The sequence below is a fragment of the Lontra canadensis genome, unplaced genomic scaffold, assembly GCF_010015895.1.
Source record: "Lontra canadensis isolate GAN:19392208 unplaced genomic scaffold, GSC_riverotter_1.0 scaffold2, whole genome shotgun sequence".
NCBI lineage: Eukaryota > Metazoa > Chordata > Mammalia > Carnivora > Mustelidae > Lontra > Lontra canadensis.
In genome coordinates this window covers 6,451,358-6,469,270 of record NW_022630996.1, presented here as the reverse complement: position 1 = coordinate 6,469,270, position 17,913 = coordinate 6,451,358, and the positions used below count along the sequence as shown (strand labels likewise).

General features: G+C 36.3%; 1 protein-coding gene across 8 annotated transcripts in view; it reads right to left on the bottom strand.

Annotated features, from left to right (window-relative positions):
• BRAF (B-Raf proto-oncogene, serine/threonine kinase) overlaps window positions 1–17,913 on the bottom strand; it is a 168,177-nt gene that overhangs the window by 63,818 nt on the left and 86,446 nt on the right. For all 8 annotated transcript variants that reach the window (XM_032867534.1, XM_032867479.1, XM_032867489.1 and 5 more), the window contains exons 4-5: window positions 4,371–4,474; window positions 3,392–3,494 (exon numbers count right to left, since the gene is read on the bottom strand). In XM_032867534.1, the coding sequence (XP_032723425.1) occupies window positions 3,392–3,494; window positions 4,371–4,474 (207 nt within the window). The remainder of the gene's footprint in view (window positions 1–3,391; window positions 3,495–4,370; window positions 4,475–17,913) is intronic.

Here is a 17,913-nt window from a genome sequence, read left to right as displayed (position 1 = left end):
GCTGTGTGTGTGTGTGTGTGTGTGTGTGTGTGTGTGTGTGTGTATTTAAAGATTTTATTTATTTATTTGACAGAGACCAGGAGGCAGAGAGGCAGGGGCAGGGGAAGCAGGCTCCCTGCTGAGCAGAGAGCCCGATGTGGGGCTTGATCCCAGGACCCTGAGATCACGACCTGAGTCAAAGGCAGAGGCTTAACCCACTGAGCCACCCAGGCGCCCCTGCTGTGTGTATTCTTTATTCACCTTTTTCTCAGATAGTTTTCATCACTAACAATAATAAGAAACACATTTTACATCATGACCCAGGACACCCCTATATTCAGACACTAGTATTTACCCTGACTATATATAATATACATCAGGACTTCCTATTATATGGGAATTTTTTTTATGATCCATTAAGTTGATTTCAATACCCACAGTTTACCAAACTTTTTTCAGTAAACATGCATTTAACAGGATAAAAAGTTTTCAAAAATAATGTCTCATCAGGAAAATGACATCTTAGCACATCAGGCACTCTAGGGTTTTTGAGAACATTCAGGTAATTTTAAGAGTGGCTCTTGTTTGCTTTACCTTTTGGGGTATGTGGCACTTTCTAGGGGATACAAAGGCAACTGCCTGTTTTTAGTTTTGTTACTGTTCTGTTTGTCTCTGGATATTAAAGAAATTAGAAAATCTTTAACATTTATGTTGGCTAATATTTGCCAAAGCAAGTGTTTTTTGTATTTCTTGCAGAATTTCAGAAAATAAAGCACAGAAAAATACAAAACGTGTTCCCAGGAATCAGCATTTTACAGTCCTCTGAGCCTCTCCTATCCTCTCTATTTCTCACTCACCTAATAATCTGTTAAGTTTCATGAAGCTCTAATTTCTCTTTTCATTAATCTACTCGCTTGCAGTCTTTCTTCCAGCTACTGATTCTACTTGAAAACTATGTGTACCAGACTATTTGTGTATGTGAAGAAGAAAACCAAATATGGCAGGAGGGGAGCAGAGAAGAAAGCAGAGAGGAGCGAAAATGAGGAGAAACAAATATGGGAATGCATTTGAGTATAAATTGTGACATATAATTGGACCTGGGAATATACCTTTGTCAATAAAAGTGATTACAGGAAGGTATATTTTCTTGTTTTTCTACCTCTCCTGCTGCCTCCACCCTGGCAGTTCCCAGGGACTCCTGAAATGTAGGCAAATACCATAGGAACTGCTTTTATAATGGACTCCAGGAAACTGGGAGGATAAGCAGCATTCCTTGAGTTGCCAGGAAATCCAGCACAGGGAAGCAAAGGAATTCTCTCTCTTAAGTAGAACACTTGCTTTTACTCTTGCCTCTACATGACACTCAGTGCAATTGTTCTAAAACACAAATCCACATGTCTCCCTTGATCTCAATCAATTTCCAATTATTTTAAAGGGAAGTGTAAATCTTTAATGTGCCTTACAAGGACTACTAGGAGCTGGATTCTTCTTACTCTACCCATAACTCCTGCTACACTGTAACCAGCCCCTCTCCAACTTGACACCATTCCCCCTGAACTTCTTTCAAGACTGAGACGTCCCATGCTTTCTCCCTGTTTTCCTCTGGTGAGAGTGCTCTTCCCTTACCTCCATCTGCTATTCCCTCATCTCTCAGGCCTTAGCTTAGAGAGTTCTTCCTTTGGGAAACCTTCCTCACTCCCCAAAGGCTAGGTTAGGAGTCTACTCTGTGCATCTACTGTACTTTATACATACACAGTAATTAAGAGTGTTTATGAAATGTTCTTTTCAAAACATCTATCTACTCGAAGGCAGGGATATTGTTTGTTCTTATTCATTGTCAGAGTCCCAGATCAGACACCATGTTGGCAAATGGAAAGTTCTTAATAAATATTTAGTGGCAGGGCTTCAACTGTGTTGTGAGGATTTCCATACTCTGGAACTAGGCTGCAGCTTGTTTTCATTATCCTCTTGCAGCAAGGATCTTCCTGAGGCACCACTTTAACACCATTTTATGGTTAACAACTTAGGTCTCTTACCTCTCAGCTACTTTCTAGCCAAGAAAAATAATTAGGAAAAAGAGTAGTAATCTTCATGAAATGTAACCTCTATTGTTTTTGGATTCCTAAAAACTTAAAATTATCTTCAGATTTATCCACCTGAAATTCTACAAATTAAAAAAAGTCAATAGTAATGAATTTGCTAGGTCATCATTACAAAACTATTCGCTACATAGTAAATCTGACTGACAACACTCATTGAAAAGATGCCTTATTGAAGCACAAATTATTCATCATTATTCACCACTAATGGAGCCCTGAAAACACAAATCCCCAAGGAAATCAGCTCATTTCTCGTTTGCTTTAGGAGTCCAGCTATACTGATCACCAAAGCACATGGGAAAGCGCTTGATGCCGAAAGGGAAGCAATAACCAGCTATCTATCCATCTAGAAAAAATAAACTATGGTCAAAATTCCAATAGGAAGTAAGAAAAGCATTCCTGCCTTATAGATCATTCTACTCCTGGCTTCTGCCTTACCCTTTCAGAGTGTAGGTTCTCAAGCTCTGGGCACTATATCCTCATCTCTAAGATGGAGATGCTCCACATTCCAGGTATCATGCTGGTGACACTTAGTTTAGGCTAGATTCCAGCAAATGCAAAAACCAGATGAAGGGAGAGGTCCTCAAGGACAGCTAGTCCATTTCCATTAACTCACCCTTCAGAAACATTTACACAAGTGTATCAAGATGTATGCAAAAAGATTCTGTTTAGCCCTATACAAAACAGATTAAAAAAACCCTTAAATGTCTATTAATAGAGGATGGTTAAATATAAATATACTGAATTCATACTCTTATGGACTATTATGCAATCACTATAAACATAAAGCCAAGTGTACTGATGTGAAAAGACATCCATGATGGACTGTTTAATCTTTTTTTTTTTTTTTTTTGGTTAAGGTGAAGACTATCACACAGAACAGGACTCCATTTTTAGTTTTAGGAAAGAAATGGAAATGAAGGGAAGGGAGAAAAAAAGAGAATGGAGAGAACTTTGGGCTCTCAAAGTATAAGCACATGTTTGTACAAGCAGAAAATTTGGAAGACTACACAATAATTAACAAGTGTTTGCCCTATTAGGTATTTTCCTTTTCTCATCTAATATACTTTTGTACCATTCAGATTTTCTTTTCAGCTCTTTTTATTGAAAGACAACTATTACTTTTTCAAATTAAAAAGAAAATAAAACTCTTTAGTTTAAATACAAATTTTTTAAAGAACAGAACTGATTTTCAACTTAGGTAAAATATCAGTCTCAAAATTATGCATCCATATTTCATATTCCCTAAACAAAAATTCATATGCAAGAACTTGAATGCTTTTGAAATTTGGAAAAAACGTAAAAGTACATACAAAGTTGTGTGTGGTAAGCGGGACATTTTCCAACACTTCTACATGTAGTTCCTCTCCAGTGAGCCAGGAAATATCAGTGTCCCAGCCAATCGGTTTCTTCTCTCTGAAAAGTGTAGACATAGCTTTTCTTGGTTATCATATCTAAAAATCTTCATATACCTCATGCTGAAGACATGAAAATTGGTTATTGAGGGGCTAGTAATGGTGAGGGAGAGTTGGCTCCCTGGTCTTCCATCGTTAGAAATTTAAATGGCAATAAATTAATTTTTAAGTTTACCCCAAATAAATGTATCACTCTTGGACAAACAGCAGGGTAAAGAGATGTACTCTTTTCTTCAAGCCAGCTCCAGAAAAGACCTACAACAGCAGAAAATTGATTGTTCCTAGGGTCCCCTCCTCAAAAAAATAAAATAAAATAAAATAAAATAAAATAAAATAAAATAAAATAAAATAAAATCAGAGGTACGGATTTATCTATCCATTAAAAAAAAAAAAAAAAAAAAAAAATAACCCCTAAGGCATAACATCCCCCCAAAAAGTATATATATATATATATATATTTTAGAGGGGTTTCATGGGGGGGGGGGCTGGGATCTTGGCACAATTTTAGATACTTTTCTGAAAGAAAAATAGTTTAATATAAAATGTTAATTTTGATAAGCCTTTTGTGAAACTATGAGTGTATATTAAAAACAGGGGAGTGGGGAAGAGTCCATTATTCAAATAAGCCACACCGAATCTCACACTCCAAATAAAGTATTTGATCAGAGTAACAAACACTATCATCACACAAAATATCTAAAGTTAACTCCTCAAAAGGCCTGCAAGTTTTCTTTAGGCTAACTTAATATTTTTTTTCCAAAGTTAAATTTCAATACCCCAGGTTTGGGTAAAGCTGCTACAGAAAACCCAGAAGTTTAATGTGTGAGGTTTTCTTTTTTCTTTTTAAAGAAAATTTCACATCACATACAAACCATACCCATCCTGAATTCTGTAAACAGCACAGCACTCTGGGATTAGACCTCTCATCATCAGAGCTTTCTTTAGACTGTCTCGGACTGTAACTCCACATCTTGCAGGTACCTATGGTATCATAAATATACGGTATGAGGTAAAGGGAATAAATCATACATTTTTTTGCATCATTTTAAAAAGCTCAATACTTTACCTTTATAATACCTTTAAAATATCACATGGATTAGTATGTCAAATACAACATCATTTGTAACGCTAACCTGCCATTAAAGGAAAATTATGACTCAAGTATCTACTTTCACCAACTTAAAGCAAAATTGACTTTGCTTTTTATTAAAATTATGAAGTATTTTAACATATAAAAAGCGAACAGAAAATATAACAGATTCCTATGGACCCATCACTGAGAAATAACATGTCAACATTTAAAGCAAAAGCAATTAAAATTATAATTTGAATATAGTTGACACACATTATATCAGTTTTAGGTATATGGCACAGTGATTCAACTTCTCTATACATTATGCTATACTCGCAAGTGTAACTACTATCCATCACCATACAACACTATAATATCATTGACTATATTCCCTAAGCCTTTCATCCCCATGACCGGAAGCCTGGATCTCCTACTTCCCTTTATCCATTTTGCCTATCCCTCTATTCTCCTGTCCTCTAGCAGCCATCACTTTGTTCTCTGATTCTACTTTTTGTCTGTATTTCTCTTTTCATTTTTATTATTTTTCAGGACCCTCCATACTGTTTCTCAGTGGCTGTGCCAAATTACATTTTCATCAACAGCATATGAGAGTTTTTTTTTCCCTCTACATTCTACATCCTAACACTTCTTTCGATTTTAGTGATTCTGACAGGTGTAAGGTGTTATCTCATTGTTTTTTTTTTTTTTTAAGATTTTATTTTTAAGTAATCTCTACACCCAACACGGGGCTCAAAATGATAACCCCAAGATCAAGAGTCGCATATTCTACTGACTGAGCCAGCTAGGCAGCCCCCTCATTGTGGTTTTGATTTGCATTTCTCTGATGATTACTGATGGTGAGCATCTTTTCCTGTGTCTGTTGGCCATCTGTAGGTCTTCCTTGGAAAAATATCTATTCAGGTCCTCGCTTATTTTTTGATCAGGTTATTTGGAATTTTTGGTGTTGAGTTGTATGTTCTTTACATATTTTGAATATTAGCCCCTTATCAGATATATCATTCACAAATATCTTCTCTCATTCAGTAGGTCACCTTGTTCTTTTGTTGGTGGTTTCCTTCGCTAGGCAAAAGCTTTTTATTTTGGTGTAGTCTCAATAATTTATTTTTGCTTTTATTTCCCTTGCTTAAGGAGACATACCTAGAAAAATGTTGCTAAGGTTGATATCAAAGAGATTACTGCCTATGTTTTTTCTGGGAGTTTTATGGTTTCAGGTCTTACATTTAGGTCTCTAATCCACTTTTGAGTTTATTTTTGTATATGGTATAAATAGTCCAGTTTTTCCAACACCATTTATTAAAGAGATTGTCTCTTCCCCATTGTTTATTCTTGCATTCTTTGTCATAGGTTAATCAACCATACAATCGTGGGTTTATTTCTGGGCCCTCTATTCTGCTCCATTGATCTATATGTCTATTTTTGTGCCAGTACCACATACTTGGTATGATTACTACAGCTTTGTAGTATATCTTGAATTCTAGAATTGTGGTTATTTCCAGCTTTGTTGTTCTTTCTCAAGATTCCTTTAGTTATTTGGGGATCTTCTGTGGTTCCATACAAATTTTAGGATTATTTGTTCTAGTTCTGTGAAAAATTTTGGCATTTTGATAGGGATTACATTCAATCTATAGATTGGTTTGGGTAGTATGGACATCTTAACAAAATTAATCTTTCCAATCTATAAGCATGGAATATCTTTCCATTTGTTTGTGTCACCTTCAATTTCTTTCATTAATGTTTATAGTTTTCAAAGTATGGGTCTTTTACCTCTTTGGTTAAGTTTATTCCTAGGTATTTTATTCTTTCTGGTATAACTATAAATGGAATTGTTTTCTAAATTTCCCTTTCTGCCACTTCATTACCAGCACATGGAAATGCAACTGACTTCTGGGTATTAATTTTATATCCTGCAACTTTACTGAATTAATTTATTACCTCTGGTAGCTTTTTTTGGTTTTGCTTTTTGGTGGGTCTTTATGGTTTTCTATGTACAGTATCATGTCATCTGCAAATAGGTGAACTTCTTCCTTACCAATATGGATACCCCATTTCTTTTTCTGGTCTGACTGCTGTGGATAGGATAGGACTTCCAGTACTATGTTGAATAAAAGTGGTGAGACTGGACATCATTGATTTGTTCCTGATCTTAGGGTGAAAGCTCTCTTTTTCACAATTGACAATGATGTTAGCTTTGAGTTTTTCAGTATCTTTCCTCAAACCAACTTTTTTGAGTCTTTATCACAAACAAATGTCAAATTTTGTCAAATGCTTTTTCTCCATCTATTCAGATAATCATATGATTTTTATCCTTCATTTTGTTGATGTAGTATATCATGTTGATAGTCTGTGAATAATGAGGCACCCTTGCATCCCTGGAATAAATCCCACTTAATCATGGTGACTGATCCTTCTAATATATTGTTGAATATGTTTTGCTCATATATTGTTGAGGATTTAAAGCAAAATCAGTGTAATCCTTCAATCATACTAACGGTCCTTAAAAGATGTCTTGCTATTCCTAAACATGGTGGGAATAAAATACTTATCTTAGTATGTATAATAGGTATTTGTTGTTTACTTGCCTAACATCCCTGTGTTTTCTGGGAGCCTGTCCTTCACTAAAAATCCACATGACACCAGTAAGCATATTAATCAAGGGTCACTGCTTTTCTGGCTACACGAGACATAAGCTGGTAAATCAGTTTCCCATATCCTTGGCAAAAGCAACTGATCCAGGCCTAGATATATGACCCAAACAGAGTTTGTCCCTAAATTGACTAATGCATACTGGCTGAGAAAGTTTCTGTTTTGACTATAGTTACAGTGTGCCAACAGGATAGAAACCTGGAGCTGTCCGTGGCCATCCTCCCTACTACACTGAGAAAATCTAGTTACAGAATGAAGCTAACCAAGGGAGAAGCAAAAGTAACATCAGGAGTGTGGAGTGAAAAGACACTGGAAAGAGATAAAAATTATTTTTCTGTATATTTGAAATTCCTCTATCCTGGTCTTTTCCACACATGCCCCATCCTTCCAGATGAATTTGAATACTTTACAACAGAAAAAGACTGACAAATATAGTATGCACTCAAATGAGGCAGTGGGAATTCAGGTTGGTCAGTTTTTAAGGGGGAAGGGGAGTGGAGAGAGAGGTGATGTGTTAGTTACTAACAAGAAAATTCAAGGTTCCACTCTTAAATCACTAAAGTACTTAGCAAACCATAAGTTGCCAAAGAAATTGAAAATCTTTGGGCTACAGGGGAAGAAACAGTGTAAAGGTGAATACAAGACGACCTAAACAGTACACTGAAGAAGGAATAATTCAGAAATCCACATTAGGACCTACGATGAGAAAAAAGAGGAGACAGATTTTAGCTTAATATAACCACCACTCAAACCATCCAGCAGGAGAAATATTGGAGAAGACATGAGGGAACAGTCTCATCACTGGAAGCACTCAAGAGCCTGGACTGGTACAGTTGATTCCCTTTATTTGTGGATTCCATATATGCAAATTTGTCTCCCTTTTTTGTATTCTCAAAATCAACATGCGCAGTGCTTATACAGACATGCGCAGAACAGTAAAAAATCTAAGTTGCCCAATGCACACCTTCCCATCTGAGGATGAGCAGGTGACACCCTGCCTGCCTGTTCTCACTGTCACACTGTAAACAAGTGCCCTATGCCAGGAGGCTTTTAAGCTAATGGACCCTAGCCAGCTGTGAAGAAATAAATAACCTAGGGGCCAATATACAAAAGCCATTTTGGCTCATTTATATAATAGTAACCCTTCATTTCCCTTAGAAGCAACGGTCTAATATTCTTTAATTCAGTGTTTCTGGTGAATTTATAGACCATAACTACCACAAATATTAAAAACTGGCTGTACTTTCCAGAAATAATGAACAGAGAGAAAGTTCACTTTTACCCTCTGCTACTCATATTCTGTATACTTGATGCAAAAACTACTTTATCAACAACCCTATCTCTAGTTTTAAGCCCTATCCCATGTCACCAGAGGAATCTTTCTAAAGAAGGTATTCTTTTTTTTTTTTTTAAAGATTTTATTTCTTTATTTGACAGAGAGAGACCACAAGTAGGCAGAGAGGCAGGCAGAGAGAGAGAGGAAGAAGCAGGCTCCCCGCTGAGCGGAGAGCCCGATGTGGGGCTCGATCCTAGGACCCTGGGATCATGACCTGAGCCGAAGGCAGAGGCTTTAACCCACTGAGCCACCCAGGCGCCCCTAAAGAAGGTATTCTTAACTTGTGTGTATGTCAAAGACTTCTGAGAATTTGGAGTGCCTGAGTGGCTCAGTCGGTTAAGCTTCTGAGTCTTGACTTCGGCTCAGCTCATTATCTCAGGGTCATGAGACTGAGCTCCAAACATCAGGTTCTGTGCTGGGCACAGAGCCTGTTCAAATTCTCTTTCCCTCTGCCCCTCCCCTGCCTCTTAAAAAAAAAAGACTTCTGAGAATCTGAAGAAAGTCTTAGATGCTCTCTCTGAAACGTATAATTTCAGAAGGTTCACTGAACCTGAAGCTCATGTATCAACTGTTGATAGCTCAATGAACTGAGATTTAGACTCCATTCTAAAATGTAATTTTATTTTTCAATAGTCTGCTCATATTTTTTATTATTTATAGGGCAAAATTCAAATACTCCTCAAAATTTTCCAGTTCCTTATAGGGAAAATTTAAAATTCTATAACACGGCATATAAGGTCATGAGTGAACAGTGGCTACTTACTACACTCAGTTCCCTTGGTAATTTCCCTCATGCACTCCTGTCATGTATCTTCTAATATAGGTATGCTTAATTCCAAAGTGTATGTATATTTCATCAGCAGACAAAAATACCTTCTACTCTCATTAATAAGGGAAAGTCATCAGTCAGTCCTTCATTCTACTACTGTAGGCTGGTTTTTTGAAACTATTTGCTCCTTCATTGATAGTGCCAGTTCAACAGACTGACAGACCAATATAAACTCTAATATATAAAGGAAATTAAAATAAAGGTAGTGTCTGAAAAAGGGTAAAAATGTCCATGTTGAGACTGTTGAACTGGTTTAGGAAAGAGGTTCATCCGTACTTCTGTATATATTATCCGTAGTATACTGTATACTAGGGTAAACTAAATGAATCAAAGAACTTAAATGTTGAAAAAAGGAAGGAAGGAATGAACCATAAAAGTACTGGAAGAAAACATGGCAAAATCCTTTATAACCTCAAGTTAAGAAGGACTTTATAATTATGATGCAAAATCTGCCATAAAAGAAAAAATGTTAAGTTCAACTACATAAAACTAATTTTTATAAGGCAAAACAAACTATAAGCAGTCTAAAGACAAATATAAACCATGAAGAAACATATTTGTAACCTAAAAGTAAAGTCATAAGGCGAAAGCAAACTGGTAAAAACTATCTGCACTCACTTAACATTAATGTAATCCTCCTAATATGCAAAGAGCTGAAAATCTGAGATTTTCTAACAACCCATTTTTCTAACAACCAATTAAAAAAATGGGCAAAGTATATGAAATACAGTTCACACAAACAGAAGCAGGAATGGTGTTCAAACATGAAAAGATGGTCAACCTCACGAGGAGCAAAGCAAACGCAAACTTGTCAAAATATTTTTCACTTATCAGAGTGGTAAAAGTCCAAAAGCTTGCTAACATGTTCTGTCGATTAGGCTATGGTAAGTATGCATCTTACACACTGCCAGTGGCAGCGCAAAATTAAGCAAGACCTACAAAGCGAAATTTCAAAGTATCTATCAGAAATGCACACATAAATTTCCTTTTGATCCAGGCAAGCATACTTTTGATATAACTACAGTATTCTGGGAAACTAGAGTATATCTATACACTGAAATCTATAGCTATAAAAAGAGTATTTAAAAGTTCTCTATATATGGAAATGGAACATTTCCAGGGTGGTCTACATAAACATTAAGATACAGAATGATATATATGGTATGATGGCTTGTGTACACAAAGAGGAGTGGGGAAATGAGAAAAAAAATATTTTTGTATTTGCCTGTAGCTACATTAAAAAAAAAAAAAAACCCAGAAAATATACATACACACCCCAAAGAAAAATAGTGACCTAAAAAGTTCACGGGAACCTAGATGTATAGAATATAGAAACAGGGTAGAAACAAAATTTCTTTATCTAAATACCACATGAAAGAATTACCTGATTGAAAAGAAAAAGGGGAGGAGAGGTTTATCTCATATTTAAAGACTGAAAAGATACTTTCAAAAGAACCAGGTTTATGCACCTTCTCCAGATTCTAAAATTAAATGTCCTTGATTAGGCTATCAAAGCAGGAACAATTTTTTTCTATCGACTTTTTAAAGTAATTACCCTATCTTAATAAAAAGCTAGAGTCAATGAAATTGCCTAAGTATTTTTGCAAAGGATTAATTTAGACCAAAACAAAATATATTAGTCTAAACTTTCACATCAGTTTTTTAAAGTGAATATAAACCATCTTTTACCAATGGGTTCATGGGACTCACTACACTACTCTACTTTGTATATGCTTAAAATTTTCCATAATAAAAGGTTTTCTTGGGGCACCTGGGTGGCTCAGTGAGTTAAGGCCTCTGCCTTCAGCTCAGTCATGATCCCAGGGTCATGGGATCGAGCTCTGCATCAGGCTCCCTGCTTAGGCGGGGAGCCTGCTTCCCCCACCCCCCGCCTGCCTCTCTGAACTATTTGTGATCTCTGTCAAATAAATTTTAAAAATCTTAAAAAAAAAAAAAAAAAAAAGATTTCTGTGAAGTTTAAAAAAAAAAAATAAAAGGTTTTCTTAAAACTTAAAGACCTTAAAGGAGTGGCCATCAAAATTCAGGAGGCCACCAATATTATTACATATTATTTCAGCTAGTAGATTAATTTGGTAGTTTAAATTCTTTGTAATGCAGACTTTACTATATTCTTTAAGTAAACTTCATGATACCTTGAGATCTCCTTGTATAAACTGGCACACATTTGCGTGTGTGTGTGTGCAGTGTATAACAAACACTCCTACTTGTTTATTGGAGGTGACTGAACACAGATTTTAATATACTGTCCTTTATACTTTTCCTATAAATATATTTTCTAAATACAAAATTTTTAAAAACCTTATGAACATTCTTTTCTAAATGCTAAATTGGTGACATGGTCACCATTTAATCATGGTTTTTTGTTTAGTACTGGTTTAAAGCCATAAAAGAAAACTTCTAGTAGCTAGCTACTATCACATTCCTAGTATTATAATCCTTTCATTTAGTCTACCTTACTTTTACTTCCCAATCTCAGACTTACTTGCCTTCTATTGTTCTCTTTTCAGACCCGAAATGCATTCCATTTTATTCCTATAATCTCTACTTTTCTTTCTCCTTCTAAAATATATATATCTAATCTTAGAACATGCACCTTTTGCTATCTCTAGAAGAAATAATCCTGGCTATTCTCTCTTTTTTATCTAATTTCTATTATTAGAACATTGCTCATCAACTCTGATAATTATTCTTATCTCAAATCTATGGTATTTTATTTTGTCTCTGCATGCCATGTACAACTATTTATAAAAAGAAATTCTTTCTCCAAAAAAGATATATGAAAGCCAATAAGCACATGAAAAGATGCTTGGTATCATCAGCCATCAGGGAAATGCAAGTCAAAACCACAATGAGACACCACTTCACACACACTAGAACAGCTATAATCAAAAAGACAGTAAATGTGCCGGTGAGGAGATGGGAGAAACCAAAAATCTCATTCAGTAATGGTGAGAAAGTAAAATGCTACAGCTGTTTTGGAATATATTCTGGCTGTTCCCCAAAAGATTATTATACCCAACAAAAATGAAACACATACCCAACAAAATGAAAACATATGTCCACACAAAAACTTGTACATGCATGTTCACAGCAGCATTATTCACAATAGCCAAAGTGGAAACAACACTCAGAATGGGTAAATAAAATGGGGCATCTACAAACAATAGGATATCATTCAGCCACAAAAGGGCACGAAGGACTGAATCACACTACAACATGGATGAACACTGGAAACACGCTAAGTAAAAGAAGCCAGTCACAAAAGAGCACACAGTCCATGATTCCATTTACACGGAATGTCCAGAATAGAAAAATCTATAGAGATAAAAGGAAGTAAGTTGTTGCCGAGGCCTGGGAAGACTGGGGAGAAATGCTAGGTGACTACTAACGCATATATGGTTTCTGTTTTGGAGTCCTGAAAAAACTTCTTAAATTGACTGTGGTGACATTTGTGTGACTCTGTGAATAGACTAAAAATCACTGGATTGCACCCTTTGAATAAGTGAACTGTATAATATGTGACTGAAGTCTTAATCTATAAAAAAATTCTTTAAAGTTGTGAATTCTAAAAGGCATGCTTAAAAGACAAGCCATGTTTCAGAGTAATTGGGTGAGTCTAATACTTTGTTAACCTTTTATTGTTGTATGACTTATGTATTGAAAAGTTTATATTGTGGCGCTTGGGTGGCTCAGTCATTGGGTGTCTGCCTTCGGCTCAAGTCATGATCCCAGGGTCCTGTGGTGGAGCCCTACATCAGGCTCCCTGCTCAGCGGGAAGCCTGCTTCTCCCTCTCTCCCTCCCCCTGCTTATGTTCCCTCTCTCGCTGTGTCTGTCTCTGCCAAATAAATAAATAAATAAATAAAATCTTTAAAAAAGAAAAGAAAAGTTTATATGAAAGAGGGTATCCCAGGCTTAAAATACTTTAAATTTTATTAGATCAATAATATCTTCTAAATTTTAACATTCAGTGTTGGCCAGAGTCTCATGGTAAAAGTAAGTCTCATATATTATTAAGAATGTATGCTAATGCATACATTGTTCAATAATTATTTCTAGGTATCTAACATAAAAATATTCCAACAGTGTTTAAGGACACAGGTATTTAAATGTATATTACAGTATTACTTAACTATCCATCATGAAAAATGGCTAAATAAGTTATATATAATCACTCTAAACAATAATTTTAAACAAAAGAAACAGCTCTGTGAAAAAAAATATTTAAGTAAAAGGTAAAAGGTCAGTTTTTTTCTCCTGCCAGACCATGACCCTCCTCATCCTTAACACTTTTTTCTCTCTTTGAAGTCTATTTCATATAATACTTAGATATCACTACCAATTTTCTTTTGGTTACTAACAGCTCTTCATTTTTTTTTAAAAGTTTTATTTATTTAAGTAATCTCTACATCCAACATGGGGCTTGAACTCATGACCCTGACAGCAAGAATCACATGTTCTTCCAACGAGGCCAGTTAGGTGCCCCGCTTCATTTTTTTTTTTTTTACAAAACAGATCTGAGGTTTAACTGACCTACAATAAACTACATTAAGTATATTGTTTGATACATTCTGACATTATGAATATACCCACATAATCACTACCACATTCAAGATAATGTACCCCAATACTTCTTCTCAACGTTTTCTTGCACTCCTATATAATTCCTCCCTCTTGCCCCAGGCCGAGGTCCAGACAAATAATGATCTAACACTGTCACTATAGAACAGTTTGCATTTTCTAGAATTTTATGTAAGTCTAAAATGCATATTCATTTTTGTCTGGCTACTTTTACTTAGCATGGTTATTGTTAGATTTATCTATGTTGTTGTGTCTATCAGCAGTGTATTCCTGTGTACCACATGGTACTCCATTTTATGGATATACCACAACTTGCTTAACCATCTGTTGACGAATAGTTGGGGCTAAGAACAACTCTGTACAAATCTTTGTATGGACATATGCTTTATTTTCTCTTGGGTAAATACCTAGAAGTAGAATGGCTGGATCATATACTAGGTGTATGCTTAACTTTTTACAAAATTGCCAAACTCATTTTTTAAAATTGTGGTGAAATACATATAACATAAAATTTAACACCTTCACTATTTTTTAAGTATACAGTTAGTTATGGTAAGCACTTTCACACTGTTGTGTAACCAAAAGCCAGGACTCATTTCATTTTGAAAAATTCCAACTCTATACCCATGAAAGAACAACTCCCCACCTCCCCTCCCCTCCCCCCTTGCAACCACAACCCTATTTTCTCTTTCTATGAATTTGGCTACAAATTTGACTATGAATTTGACTAGGTAACTCAAATAAGTGCACTACTACAGTATTTGTCTTTTTGTGACTGACTCATGATTCATCAATGCTATACAATGTGCCAGAATTTCCTTTTTTAGGGTTCAATAATATTCCGTTGTATGCATATATTACATTTTGTTTATTCATGCATCTGTTGATTGGCACTTGCGTTGATTACACATTTTTGGTTATTATGAATAATGTTGATATAAATATGGGTGTATAAATAATCTCTTTAAAACCCTTCCAACTGGGCGCCAGGGTGGCTCAGTGGGTTAAGCCTCTGCCTTAGGCTCAGGTCATGATGTCATGGTCCTGGGATGGAGTCCCGCACGCGGGGAGCCTGCTTCCCTCGTGCGCGCTCTCTCTCTGCCTGCCTCTCTGCCTACTTGTGATCTCTCTCTGTCAAATAAATAAATAAATAAAATCTTAAAAAAAAACAAAAAAACCCTTCCAACTCCTTTGGGTATATATTCAGAAGCAGAACTGCAGGATAATATGGTAATTCTATTCTTAGTTTTTTGAGGAACCATCACACTGTTTTCCATAGTGGTCAAACCACTTTACATTCCCACTGGCAATGCACAAGGGTTCCAATTTCTCTACATTCTTGCCAAGCTGCTATTCACTCTTTCCTCTTTCCTTCTTTCTCTTTGTCTTTTCTTTCCTCCCTCCCTCCTTCCTTTCTTAATAGTAGCTATTCTAATGGGTGTGAGGTGGCAGCTCATGTGGCTTTGATTTGCATATTTCTGATAACTACTGTTAAGCATCTTTTCATGTGTTTGTTAGATATTTGTAGATTGTCTTTGGAGAAATGTCTATTCAAGTCCTCTCTCTTTTTCTTAATTGGGTTGTTTGGGGTGTGTGTGTGTGTGTGTGTGTGTGTTTGAGTTGTATGAGTTTTTAAAAATATGTTCTGAATATTAACCCTTCATCATAGATATGATTTGCAAATATTTCCTCCCATTCTAGAAGCTCTCTTTTCACTCAGATGATTGTGTTCTTTTTCTTTTCTTTTTAAAATTTATGTCAGAGAGAGAGAGACCACAACCAGGGGGAGCGGCAGACAGAGCAGGCAGAGGGAGAAGCAGGCTCCCCACTGAGCAAGGAGTCTAATGCAGGACTTGATCCCAGGACCCTGAGATCATGACCTGAGCTAAAGGCAGATGCTTAACCAACCGAGCCACCCAGGAGTCCTGATTATGTTCTTTGATGCACATAGTTTCTAATTATGTCCTATTTCTCTATTTCTATGTATGTTGCCTGTGCCTTTGGTACCATATCTAAGAAACTACTGCCAAATCCAGCATTGTGAGGCTTTTCCTCTCTTTTATTCTAAGGGTTTTGTAGTTTCAGCTCTTACATTTATATCTTTGACCCATTTTGAGAGAACTTTGCATGTAATGTAAGGTAAGGGTTCAACTGCACTGTTCTGCATATACACTATCCAGTTTTCCCAGTGTCATTTGCTGAAGAGACTGTCCCTTCCCCCAGTGAGGGGTTGTGGTATCTGTCAAAGATCCTTAGACCATATACGTAAGAATTTATTTCTTGGGGCGCCTGGGTGGCTCAGTGGGTTAAAGCCTCTGCCTTCGGCTCAGGTCATGATCTCAGGGTCCTGGAAATGAGTCCCGCATCAGGCTCTCTGCTCAGCGGGGAGCCTGCTTCCCGCCCCCCCTCCCCCCACCGCCTGCCTCTGCCTAAAAGGAAAGAAAGAAAGAAAGAATTTATTTCTAGACTCATTATTTCACTGATCTATATGCCTCTATGTCTATGCTATTCTGTGGGTTTGTACTAAGTTTTGAGATCAGGAAGTGTGTGACCTCCAACTTTGCTCTTTTCCAAGACTGCTGGCCCTTCAGGATTCCCTAAGCCTCCACATTAAGCTCAGGAGGGATGTTTCTATTTCTGCAAAAAAAAAAAAAAAAAAAGCTGTTGGGATTTTAAAAGGAACTGTATTAAATAAAAGGAACTATATTAAGTAAAAATTAAGTAAAATTGTATCAAATAAAATTGACATGTTTTACAAAGTGACTGTGCCATTATATATTCCCAACAGCAGTGAAAGAAAATTCGTTATGTCACATTCTTGCCAATAAGTTGGTATGCCTACTCTTTCATTTTAGCCATTCTAGTAGGTGTATGGTATTATCTTGTGCCTTTAATTTGCATTTCTCCAGGGACTAATGATGTTGAGCATCTTCTCAAGTATTTACCTACTATCTACGTATCTTCTTTTTTTTTTTTTAAGATTTTATTTATTTGACAGACAGAGATCATAAGTAGGCAGAGAGGCGGGCAGACAGAGAGAGAGGAGGAAGCAGGCTCTCCGCTGAGCAGAGAGCCCGACACGGGGCTCAATCCCAGGACCCTGAGACCATGACCTGAGCCGAAAGCAGAGGCTCTAACCCACTGAGCAACCCAGGCGCCCTATCTACATATCTTCTTTGGTGAAGTATCTGTTCAAATCTTTTGCCTATTTTCTGAGTTATGTGCTTTCTTATTATTAAGTTCTAAGAGCTCTTTGTATACTCTGGATACATGTCCTTACTCAAGCGTGTTTTTTGCAAAGACTAGTCTGTGGTTTGTCTTTTTATCTCTTAACACTGTCTTCTAAAGAGCCTCAGTTTGTAGCTTCAATGAAGTCCAATTTATGAACACGTTACTTTTCATTCCTTCGTTTTCAACTTTCTTTCTAAATTAATTTTTGGGTAGTTCTTTCCAGCAAAGCCTGGGAAAGGCAAATTCACAGCTAGAAAGGCCTTTTTTGTACTTTCAACTCCTACTTTAGCTAAGCAACTTAAGCATTCTAAATATACTAGTCTATTGTCTTCTGGCTTCCATAGCTGCTATCATGAAAATTTTTTGATAATCTGAGATTTTTTTTAAAGGTAATTTTTTTCCTGAATTATTTTAAAATACTATCCTTTCATTTTATTGTATCTAGGGCCTTTGTTTACCAAATCTTTAGATTTTCATCTTTCACAAATGATAGCCATCATTTCTTTGAATCTTGTTCTACTCCTTTCTTTTTTCTTTAAAAATTTTTTTTCTTTTAAGATTTTATTTATTTACTTGACAGAGATCACAAGTAGGCAGAGGCAGGCAGAGAGAGAGGGGGAAGCAGGCTCTCCACTGAGCAGGGAGCCCGATGTGGGGCTCGATCCCAGGACCCTGAGATCATGACCCG